The 12,527-nt window shown below is 35.9% G+C and overlaps 1 protein-coding gene across 1 annotated transcript; it reads right to left on the bottom strand.

The window, feature by feature from the left end:
• Positions 1–4,186: 4,186 nt before the first annotated feature.
• LOC118062744 (NEDD8-activating enzyme E1 catalytic subunit-like) lies at positions 4,187–8,824 on the bottom strand. Its single transcript, XM_035076582.2, has 9 exons — positions 8,684–8,824; positions 8,425–8,588; positions 7,503–7,705; positions 6,210–6,445; positions 6,065–6,127; positions 5,916–5,972; positions 5,442–5,563; positions 4,941–5,058; positions 4,187–4,713 (listed from the first exon to the last, which is right to left on the bottom strand). Exons 1-9 carry the CDS (start codon positions 8,777–8,779, stop codon positions 4,426–4,428), a joined length of 1,347 nt encoding a protein of 448 aa, XP_034932473.1. The 5' UTR covers positions 8,780–8,824; the 3' UTR covers positions 4,187–4,425.
• Positions 8,825–12,527: the final 3,703 nt, after the last annotated feature.

The following is a 12,527-nucleotide window of genomic DNA, read 5'->3' as shown; positions in this document are numbered from 1 at the left end:
TTCGTTGAAGATTCCAAGCGTTAGCCATGAATTAGTTGTCATTGTCGATTCCATACATTAGTCGTCACTCAGGTTTCAATGACAAATTCTAGGTCTATAATGACTCAGTTTTCGGTGATGATTTATGGGTTAGTGTGACTTAGTTTGTGTAGACGACTCCATGAGTCAGTTGTGAATTAGTTTTCATTATCAATTCCATACATCTGCCGTAACTAAGTTTTTTTTTTACAATTTCTAGGTCAATGGTGATGTAGTTTTCGCTGATGATTTCTAGGTCAATAGTGACGCAGTTTTCACTGATGATTACATGCATTAGCCATGACTCTATTTTCTCTTACGATTCCATGGTCAACTGTGAATTAGTTTTCGTTGTCGATTTTATGCGCCAATCATCCCTTAGTTTTTGCTAACGATTTTGGGTCGGGAATGATGTAGTTTTCGGTGATGATTTCTGGGTCAGCAATGACGCAGTTTTTGTTGATGATTCCATTCGTTTGCCGATACTCTGTTTTCACTAACGATTCCATGTGTTAGCCGTGAATCAGTTATTATTGTCAATTCCATACGTCAGTCATCATTTAATTTTTAGTTATGATTTATAGGCCTATAAGGAATCAGTTTTGCTAATTATTTTTAGGTCAGCAGTGACTTAGTTTTCGCTCACGATTCCATTCGTCAACCATGACTTTATTTTGGCTGAAGATTCCATGTGTCAGCCGCAACTCAATTTTTGCTAACAATTTCTATGTCAACAGTGATAGTGTTTCTGACAATTCCATGCATCAGTCGTGAATTAGTTTTCACTGATGATTCCATGCGTAAGTCGTCACTCATTTTTTGGCAATGATTTCTGGGTCATCAGTGACTCGGTTTTCAATGATAATTTATAGGTCATGATTAGTACTTAAAAATGCATGTTTATCAAGGTTTTATATCATCATTTTGCACTTGAAGTATCAATAACTCCTTACCTATAGCATGTTTTATAATAACAAGTCTGATACTATAAGATACCTTAATATATGGTAAATATTCATCTTAAATGCAGGCCTATCACATAAATCAAAGGATTGATTGATGAATTCAACTACTGAAATTGTGAAGATAAAGAGAGGGTGAAGCTTAGAAAAGAGATGTTGGTGCAATCCAAACTGAAACACTGTTCGGTAATTGGGTCATATCTCGAGTTTTAGAAGTCCAAATGACCTCAAATTTTTTTTCCTGGAAAGCTAAGACAATTTCCTAGAACTTTCATGAGTTAAGGTGGTTCCAATTCTGACGTTAGCAATGATGTTTTGTTCAGACAAGAAGAATTGTTACCAAGTCAAGATGTGGCCACCCACTCAACAATTATTCATCCAATCAATAGTTTTAACTTTTAGCCTATAAAAGGAGGCATTTGCCATGCATTTAGACATCTTGGTGTTCATATCAAGATCATGCTCTTGCTCTCTTTCTTTGTATTTTGTAATGTTTAAGTTTTATTTGATGTTATATTAATCTCTTGTTTATGCTTTTCATTTCCTTTCCTTTATTTATATAATTATGTTCTTATCTTGTTTATTTATGTTTCTTTCTTTCATTATGTTTAGCTAAATCTATTATGTCAAGGTGAAAATGTTACACTAATGATGTAAGAATAAGTATAGTATAAACTCAAAATGGACTTTAATGCTTGATACTAACATGTTTTATATTTATTATCTTGTTCACTCTTAATACCTTGCTTGTTAAATGGTTAATCTAGATTTGTGTTGAACAACCCCCTTGGTACAACAAATGCTTGGCATTTTCATAGCCTAACCGTATGGTATAACCTACACCTATGCTATGAAAGGAACTTGATTTGTTGTTAACATAAGTTATCACCATTAATACCTGATAATATTTACAAGTATTGACATTACTCGAATAAGATAATTAATGTAATCATGTTAACAAGTATAACCTGATTGGAACCTCCTTTGTGTGTGGTTTTCAGTTGAGTAATAAGAGTTTATACTATACTTGTTTGAAGTACAATTAGTGGATCCTCTAACCTTGAACCTTGACATTTGTTTTTATTATTGTTTTAATCCTTACATTATTCTTTCATCTCAAAGTCCTCTTTATTATTACTATTATTATTATTAATATTACTACTACTACTACTACTATTACTATTATTGTTAGTATTAGTATTACTATTACTATTACTACTACTACTACTACTACTACTACTAATAATAATAATAATAATAATAATTATTATTATTATTATTATTATTATTATTATTATTGTTGTTGTTGTTGTTGTTGTTGTTGTTCTTGTTCTTGTTGTTATCATTATTGTTGTTGTGTTGTTGTTATTTATAATTTATATAGTTAACTTCCCTGTGGTTTGACCCCGGTCTTTCCGGGTTATTTATTACTTCAACACTCCTGCACTTGGGAGAAGACATTAATTTTTTGGTCGTGTCAGGTCAGCAGTAACTTAGTTTGTGGTGACGATTACTTGAGTAAGCCATGAATTAGTTTTCATTGTCAATTCCATGTGTCATCCGTAACTAAGTTTTTGCTAACGATTCCATGCATCAATCATCACTTAGTTTTTGTTGATAATTTATGGGTCATTAGTGATGTAGTTTTCACTAACAATTTCTTGCGTCAGCCATGACTGTTTTCGCTGACGATTCCATGGTCAATCGTGAATTAGTTTTCACTATCGATTTCATGCATCAGCCGTCACTTAGTTTTTGCTGATGATTTATGGGTCAGTAGTGACGCAGTTTTTGCTGACGATTCCATGTGTCAACCGGGACTTTGTTTTCGCTGACAATTCCATGCATCAACCATGAATCAATTGTCTTTGTTGTTTCCATATGTTAGTCGTCACTCAGTTTTCGGTGATGATTTCTTAGTCAACAATAACTTAGTTTTCATTGATGATATCATGCGTCAATCGCAACTCAGTTTTTGCTAATGATTTCTAGGTTAGCAGTGACATAGTGTTTCTAATGATTCATTGTGTCAGCCGCAAATTAGTTTTCATTAATGATTCCATGCGTTAGCCGTGAATTAGTTTTTGTTGTTGATTCCATATGTCAGTCGTAACTTAATTTTCAGTGACGATTTCTGGGTCTATAGTGACCCAGTTTTCGCTGATGATTTCTAGGTTAGTAGTGACAATGTTTTCTGATAATTCCATGTGTCAGCTGTGAATTAGTTTTCACTGATGATTCCATGCAGTAGTCGTCACTCAGTTTTTTGTGATGATTTATAGATCAATAGTAACTCAATTTTCGGTGAAGATTTATAGATCAGCAGTGACTTAGTTTGTGTTGTCGATTCTATGAGTCGGTCATGAATTAGTTTTCGCTGTTAATTCCATGCGTCAGCCATAAAAAAAATTACAAAAAAAAAAAAAGAAAAAAAAAAAGACCATTTTGGTCCAGCTCTCTACCTTAGGTTGAAGGGTCATGAAACATATACTATATGCCAGAGGTCAAGGAGTTCAAAAATAAGATTAGACTTGTATTAATTTGATCATAACTCAAGGGTAGAGTTATGGATGAGGGAACTAGAAAACTTACCCTGTTTCCTGGTACATTATAATCGAGGATATAATGATGGAACTCAGATGATAAAGACCAGGGGGTGTAGCTGCTGGCCCTAGGTCAAATTCATGCACTCTAGAACTCGAAAGTTTGATCACTCACTCGAAACTTCAAGCTTGAATGCACTTTACTCTTCTTGGAAAGCAGGTGCTGAATCATGAGTGTCAATTGGTCCACGCGGCTTGCTGGCTGGTCAAGGGACCCTAACTTGCTCAAAATTGTGGGTGATGCTGCTTGGACAGGATCTTCATGACCATCTGGCCCGTGTTGCTTTCAAATTTTATAGTATTGAACGCACTTAGCTTCCTTTATCCTTGGAGTGAGATCCCAATTTGCAGGTAGCAACTGCAACCAACTGATTATCCTAATGTCTTGAAGTGAGGTTGATATGGATCTGAAGCTCATTCTGAATAGCACATCGCACTGAACTCCTAATCAATGACACAGGATTGGTAGCATTAAAATGTTGCATTTTGCTTCGTATCAGATCTTCGGTGAAAAGATGTAGTGAAGCATTTTTTCTTGTGGAACTACATGAGAAGGACCAACTAGTCTAACCAATTGCTCGTACAAAAGCTACACATAGCCTATGATCCAGGCATAAACCTGAACTTAAACTTGAAAATCTTTGTTACTAACATTTGTTTTCTTGCTAATATAGTTACATCTACTGGTGTTTCTTTGAGAAACCATATTTTCTTAATTGTTAACAAAAAAAGGGCATCAAAATTTGACACTGGACTTTTGTCAGTAGGGGCGAAATTTTCTGAGAAAGACTATCCTGTGCAATTGAAAAGTTCTGCTGGTAAATATCCAACTGTTGTGCAAATTACGCTCCAACAGCCATATCCATATCTATAACTGCATCCTGTCCCTTGAAAACAAGGCATAATTTTCTCAGACATGAAGTTTTCTTGTCATCCTTGCTTGTTGTACCAGTCACGAGAACAATGTCCTTTGAAACTTTACCCATAAGCTCAAAAAGTGGTAAGCCTAGGTTCGATCGAGTCATCTCTTCCAGAACTGGAGGCGCTTGCATGTACAAATTCATTGTTTGGTGTCGAACACTAGCTTTTGACAGGAGCAGCTTAGGATGTTCTTCAAGCATATCAATAAACTGTTCACACAAAAACCAATAAATGTAAAAACAAATAAACTGTTCATTAAAGGAAATATTCTTCTATTTCCTAGATAAAAAGTAGAAACCCAGAGAGGGAACTAGTTTGATTATCTGAGAATTTGAAACTTAGAATTAATGTGGTGTCATCGCAAATATTTTAGAAACTGGGTCTGATGTTATCAACAAACTAAAAGGAATAGTAGCCATGAGAAGAAGAAAATAACCTTCTGTAAAGTAACTGAAGTGTCCAGCTCAATAAGAACTCCTGGACCACAAACAAGACAATCCTTGTCCCTCACAAATTCAGTCACTTTGATGTGTAGACCTTCCATGCCATTATACCTAAAGAAGATTCATATCATTCAGCACACACTTTCAGCTGGATTGTTAAAAAAAAAAAAAAAGTTTTTCCATAAAAGATAAATATACCCTGTTTTTTTTATCAGATTTCAAAAGCAACATACATAGCTCCACCAGATTCAGACACATATATGATATCATAAGAGACAATTATGGTTCCCACATCCACCTATCATTTGTGGTAAGGTTAAATCTTTCAGATGGCAAAAACAAGGTTTGATCATATAAAAGAACTAGACATTGAAGAAAACGCTGTGCATCATAACAAAAAATGGGAGGGCAAGATTAAGTCTATTTGTGATTGTTAGGTGATATATAATATATGCTTCTACCACCATATGAGAACGAGATGAAATTTCACTCACGTCAGATAGTTGCTCAGAGTTTTGCTGCATCCCGAGGCAAGTTTCAAGGTTTCCAAAGTACACGCAGCTGATATAATTGCATTGGTAGAAGCAATCGCTGGTATGATGTTTTTCACAACACCCTGTAAACAAAGAAAGAACTACCTCTATCACAAAAAAAAAAAAATAAGAAGAATAAAACAAAAAAGGAAGGAAAAAAGAAAAAGGACAGTGCAACAAATAGGTAAAGCCAATAATACGTGACACTTCAATGAGGCATTTTGTAATAGTTTCCTACTGGAGGTTTTAGATAGGGGAAAAAAAGGAGCATATCAAGAAAAGATGCATCCAAATAACAAAGAGGCAATTTTCAGGGTAACAATGAAGTTGAGTTTTATGATGTCCTTTGGTGTACTCTAAAGAACAACAGAAGCCGGACCACACAATAATCGGGCAGTTACTTACAGAAATTGACTCCACAGAACTTCAAAGTACCTGAGTAAGAGAATATGTAACACCTTGAATACCAAAAAGTTCAGCCCTCTTGACAGCCTGTGGAACACGAGAAGAGCACAAGTTAAAAAGACTAACCTTGAAACTCAGCTTTTACAAATAAATAAATAATACTGGTCAGAATATTTCACCTCGGTGTAAACCCATTTCATATGTTCTGGATCATCTGGATCAAAAGTCTTTCCACTATGAACCTAGAATATAATGGTCATAAGATAATAGCTACCAACTCAAAATTATCAATTCAAGAATGAGAAAGCATCGATGATGCATTACCTCATCCCATTTAATTAAGTGAGCATATTCAATACAATGAGCAGCAGTTCTAGGGGTTTCTGCAAGGGTGCATAGAGGAAACTTCACTTGAGGAGGGAAAAGCCAGATAGTACACTCAAAGCACGGTGTGGATCCTGGCATAATAACCCTGGCATGCCCCCTTGAAGCCTTCAGTCCCACCCATCTACCATCGGTTTTGACTGTTTCTTCTAGTGGATTGTCATCAGAATCATATTCTAATCACCAAGAAAAGCAACAGACAAAACATGAGATCAACAAGAATAAAGACACTTCCAGCAAAGAGTTTTATGAATCTCAAGAGCACTGGATAACATTGTATGCTAGCATATTAAATACAAACTCAAGACTCTCTGCATACAGCTAGAGAGCATTTAAGCTTATTGGGCAAACTATAAAGGTCCCGTAAAATATCTGGCAGAGACAGGTGAAAATCTGCAGTCACTGCTCCCACATATACAAGACAGTATGTCAAATCTGCGATGCCTGAAGTACCTCATAACCATAGCTAGCAGACCCTCAAAGCTTATGCAACTTCAGCACTGAAGTCTTGTCATCCAATCATATAAAGAAATGGCATACAATATTATGACATTTAAAGCTGTATGCCATGTGTGTGAGGCACTTGTTATATATGACCCTTGTGACTTGAGGCTTAACTTGTCTCTGGAATGCATGCCTAACACAAATAAATTCAAAGTAGGCATAGCAGGCCTGATGTTATGTTGCTTGGGTGAAAAAAACAGGCCTTACAGTCAGGAGGAAAAAGTTTAGTCCCCAGTCTCTATTTTAAACACATAACCACTGACAGAGGGTACACATTATTTTCTTAAGGGAGTGTCTCTACCAAGTCCTGATCACAAAACTACATCCACAGTGTTTAGTATTTTAGTTGGTATTGGTATCAGGTACTTTCAATAGGGATTTTCATAGTTATTACTTCTGCTTTCACTCATATATAAAAAAATGCCCTAATTTTTTGAGAAATTTTTCCAGCAATACAGCGAGAAGTGAGGCAATAACAGGTCGCAAAATATATGGAGAAGAATGCAAAAGAAAATTAAGGATACAATGCTCTTTGACACAACGATAAATGGAAAGGAAATAAGCAGTTCACTTGGCACAAAAACAAATCATGGACAGAGGTAAAAAGTTAAATATTCAAACATAAAATAAAAGGAAGAAAAATAACTACTTTACTGAAAAATGAGCTCTCTAAATCAGCTATTCTTAGAATAAAACAAATATAAACTAAAGAGGTTAAAAAGTATGCACCAAGAAAACCACAAGCTACAGCATTTATATAGCTCCGAGCCTCAACGGAATCAAGACCAAGCACAATAATACTAAAATCTTTATAAAAATCAATTTCTTTATCCTCGATTCGGCAAAAATGAGGCACAATATTCACGCCACTAACTCTTTCCATCACCCGCTTGGCTGCCACCTCAGCCTTAGGCTTCCCAACATCTTCGAGCCTACAATAAGAGCACTATATCATGAGTGACTTTCTAATCAGAACTGAAGAGCTATGACAATGTTGAAAACATTAAAAGCAGATAAGTTACACTTTCTGTTATGTTAAGGTGTATAATAAATGAAAAACACTAATACTTGCAAACAAGGAGAGGAAAAAATATGCACTTAATAATACACATAGATCTAGTCATATTTGATAAAACAATGAAGCACCTGCTTGATAGTCCATACTGGTCCTGAGAAAATTAAGAATTATCAACCACCCTCTTGCAGCTATTTCACATTATCAAGTAAACAAGGTGTTTATTTTCTCCTTTTTACCAACAGGTTCTTAAAAGTAATCCTTTATTCTCAAGAATACCACGTTATCACTTGTCCACACTAAAGGTACTACTTTTTCCTTAGCCTTCTTGCAAGATGAATTTTTATTTATCAATTATCATTCAAACAGCCATATTTCTCCCTAGAAACAGATTTACCTAAATGCACTTATACCTAAATTAGGCCCCCAGTTTAAGTAATAACCCTTTTACTAGGTTTCACATTGTTTTCTTTTTCTCGTCGCAGATGATATTAGGAAAAAAAAAATACTTCAAAGTGCAATTTAACCGACAACCCACGAAAGGGCATATACCAATTCAAACAGCCACGAATTGAACTGAGAAAAGAAAAGGTAAAAGCACATAAACACGCGGGTTAAGGTTGAGAAAGCAAGAACCTGAAAAGAAACTGGCGATTGAGATTAGTAACCTCGATACGGTCCATATCAATGACTTCCAGATTTTTAAAACCTGATAAAGCTAGGTCCTTTAGCAGCTCACAACCCAAACCACCGGCCCCAATTACCAATAATCTTGCATACTCTTGAAGATCATCTCTCAACTACAACATTTTAAAACAAAACAAATAGTTAAAAAAAAGATTGCACGCCGGGAGTTTGTTAAAATTTCCAAGAACGAAAGACCTTACTTGAACACACCAGATTCGAAGGTGGGAGCAACGAGATTGCCGGGTCTGAGGAGTAGCTTGTCTAGGTCTCTCGATCGGCTCTGTTGGACTGTAGAGTCTGCCATGTCAATCTAATCTCTGTCTACGAGGTTGCAGACCCCCAAGGTCGATACAAGAAAATCCACCGATTTTTAATAGCTAGTTTTTGAGGAGGCGAGTGGCTACGGACCTACCGAGCTTGATTTTGACGCTTGGCGTGGTGCGGGAAAGTTTTAGGCGTGTGTATTAAAATTATTTTTGATATGTTTATATTAAAAATAATTTTAAAAAAATAAAAAATATTATTTTAATATATTTTTTAAGTAAAAAAATATTTTAAAAAAATAATCTCTATCATAATTTAATAATTATTAAATTTAATTAGGCATAAAACACCAATAAATTATCATAAAGAAAAAAAAAACTAAATGTTATATTATAATTATAAAAAAAACGAAGTTAGTGAGGTGATTTTAGTATGCATTTTTTATGGTGTATGCTCTCAATGTCATTTTGTTCGAAAAATAAGGGTTTTTTTTCTAGTTTGGGATTGGAGCAATGAAGTTTTTTAAAAAATTTTGTTTTAGTCCTCAAACTTTTTTTTTACTTAATTGCACATTTTAAAGCCCAAATTAATATTCAAATTGTTTTTTTTTTAAGAAATTATGGAATTGAAAAACAGAGGATGAGAATAATAATCATCCAAGCTGCCGAAATTTTGGCCTACATGAGTTTAAATAGTTCTTGAAAAGTTAACCCTAATGGACCCTTTATGTGGACTTATATGAGGTCCACTCAAAACTGGCCCAAAACCCTAAAATGAAAAGCCCATAACTTAATCCAAACAAGCCTTGGATCCTAGCTTAAAACAAAGTATGAATTAAGCCCAAACAAGCCTTGGGTTGTAGCTAACAAAATAAAATAAAGCCCTTATCTCATGGCCCAAATAAGATTGTATTGGACTCCTCTTGCACATGGATAAGATGTACTAGGATCTCCTCTTGATACTCCAATGGACCTTCCAATTCTGACTTGGTGGAAACCTTCAAAACCAATGCATTCAATGCGTCTTTCAATGTCTTTGTCTTGGACCGAGTCATTGGTCCATTTGGAACATGTAATGGGTCCTTGCTGGTGTTTATGGGCTGGTCCGCATCATCCCCTCTCTCCTCGAAAGGATTCGACCTCGAATCAAAATCTGTGTCAAACAAAGTAAGATCAGCAACATTAAAGGTAGCACTAACACTATACTCACCTGGAAGGTCAATTTTGTATGCGTTGTCATTGATTCTCTCTAAAACCTGAAAAGGACCATCACCACGAGGCTGTAATTTTGATTTCCTTTGGTTAGGAAATCGTTCCTTACACATGTGCACCCATACCCAATCACCGGGTTGGAAAACAACCAGTTTACGTCCCTTATTTGCTTCAGAAGCGTAAAGTCTGTTCTTTTTCTCTATTTGTAGTCGAACTCCCTCATGGAGTTCTCTCACCATCTTTGCCTTCTTTTCACCATCTAAACTTACCTTTTCTTCAAAAGGTAAAGGAATTAAGTCCATAGGAGTTAGTGGATTAAAACCATAAACAATTTCAAAAGGAGAAAAAGTAGTAGTTGAATGCACAGTTCTATTATAAGCAAACTCAACAAAAGGCAAACATTATTCCCAACTTTTCAAATTCTTTTGAATTACATCACGTAAAAGTTGGGATAATGTTCTATTCACTACCTCAGTTTGTCCATCTGTTTGAGGATGGCATGTTGTCGAAAATAAGAGTTTAGTTCCCAACTTTCCCCATAAGGTCTTCCAAAAGTAACTAAGGAACTTAACATCACGATCTGACACTATACTCTTAGGAATGCCATGCAAACGTACAATCTCTCTAAAGAACAAGTCTGCGATATGAGATGCATCATCTGTTTTATGGCATGCAATGAAATGCGCCATTTTAGAAAACCTATCTACCACAACAAAGATAGAGTCTCTACCTTTCTTTGACCTAGGTAAACCTAAAACAAAGTCCATAGAGATATCTACCCAAGGTTCAGTAGGCACAGGTAGTGGTGTATATAGTCCATGCGGTTGTACTCTAGATTTTGCCTTTCTACAAGCAATGCACTGTTCACAAATTCGTTGCACATCTCTTTTCATCTTTGGCCAATAGAAATGCTCATGCAATACATCCAAGGTTTTCGCAACCCCAAAGTGACCCATTAAACCACCCCCATGTGCTTCACGAACAAGCAATTCACGCAAAGAACTAGCAGGAACACACAATCTATTCTCTTTGAACAAATAACCATCCATCAAATAAAACTTACCGAAAGCCGAATGTCCACATGCATTATAAATCTCAGCAAAGTCAGAATCATTATCATACAATTCCTTCACATATTCAAAACCTAACAATCTAGTATTCATGGTGTGTAAAAGAACATACCTGCGCGAGAGTGCATCAGCTACGATGTTCTCTTTCCCTTGCTTATACTTGATTACGTAAGGAAAAGTTTCAATGAATTCAACCCATTTTGCATGCCTCCTATTCAACTTACCTTGTCCTTTCAAATGTTTCAAGGACTCATGATCCGAATGGATTACGAACTCTTTTGGCCACAAGTAATGCTGCCATGTCTCAAGTGCTCTTACCAAATCATAGAGTTCTTTGTCGTAAGTGGGATAGTTCAAGGTCGCTCCACTTAACTTCTCACTGAAATACGCAATAGGTCTCCGATCCTGCATCAAAACAACACCTATTCCTATTCCAGACGCATCACATTCTATTTCAAATGCTTTTGTAAAATCAGGTAAACCCAAAACAGGTGCAGAACATAATTTCTCTTTCAAAAGAACAAATGTCAATTCTTGTTCCTCCCCCCATTTAAACCCAACTGATTTTTTAACAACTTCATTTAAAGGGGCAGCTATTGTACTGAAATCTTTCACAAAACGCCGGTAAAAACTAGCTAACCCATGAAAACTCCTTACCTCACTTACCGATTTGGGTGTAGGCCAATCCCGAATGGCCTTAACTTTCTCCTCATCCATCTCGATACCCTGTGCAGTTACAACATAGCCAAGAAACACAATTTTTTCCATGCAAAAGGCACACTTTGTAAAATTAGCATACAATTTCTCACTATGCAACACACTAAGTACATTACGCAAATGATCAAGATGCTCAGTTAAGTTCTTGTTATATATCAAAATGTCATCAAAATACACAACCACAAACTTACCTATAAATGCACGCAAAACATGATTCATTAAGCGCATAAATGTACTAGGTGCATTTGTAAGTCCAAACGGCATTACTAACCATTCATACAAACCATGTTTAATTTTAAATGTTGTTTTCCACTCATCACCTTCTTTCATCCTAATTTGATGGTACCCACTTTTCAAGTCAATTTTAGAGAAAATACAGGATCCATGTAACTCATCTAACATGTCATCAAGCCTAGGAATGGGATGTCTATATTTTACCATTATGTTGTTGATGGCCCGACAATCAACACACATCCTCCATGTTCCATCCTTCTTTGGCACAAGTAGCACGGGTACAGCACACGGGCTCATACTCTCACGAATGTAGCCCTTTTCCATCAGCTCATCAGCTTGCCTTTGAAGCTCCTTTGTCTCCTCGGGATTGCTTCTATAAGCTGGTCGGTTAGGAATTGAAGCTCTGGGTACGAAATCAATCTGATGCTCTATCCCCCTCAATGGTGGTAATCTGCTAGGAGTATCGTCGGGGAACACATCATCAAATCCCTGCAACAAAGAAATAGCAACACTAGGCACAATATGATCAAGATCATTAGTATTAAAGTAAGCCTCT

The sequence above is a fragment of the Populus alba genome, chromosome 10, assembly GCF_005239225.2.
Source record: "Populus alba chromosome 10, ASM523922v2, whole genome shotgun sequence".
NCBI classification, from domain to species: Eukaryota; Viridiplantae; Streptophyta; class Magnoliopsida; order Malpighiales; family Salicaceae; genus Populus; species Populus alba.
Note: the sequence above shows the minus strand (reverse complement) of the source record. Positions and strands in the feature narration are given on the sequence as shown.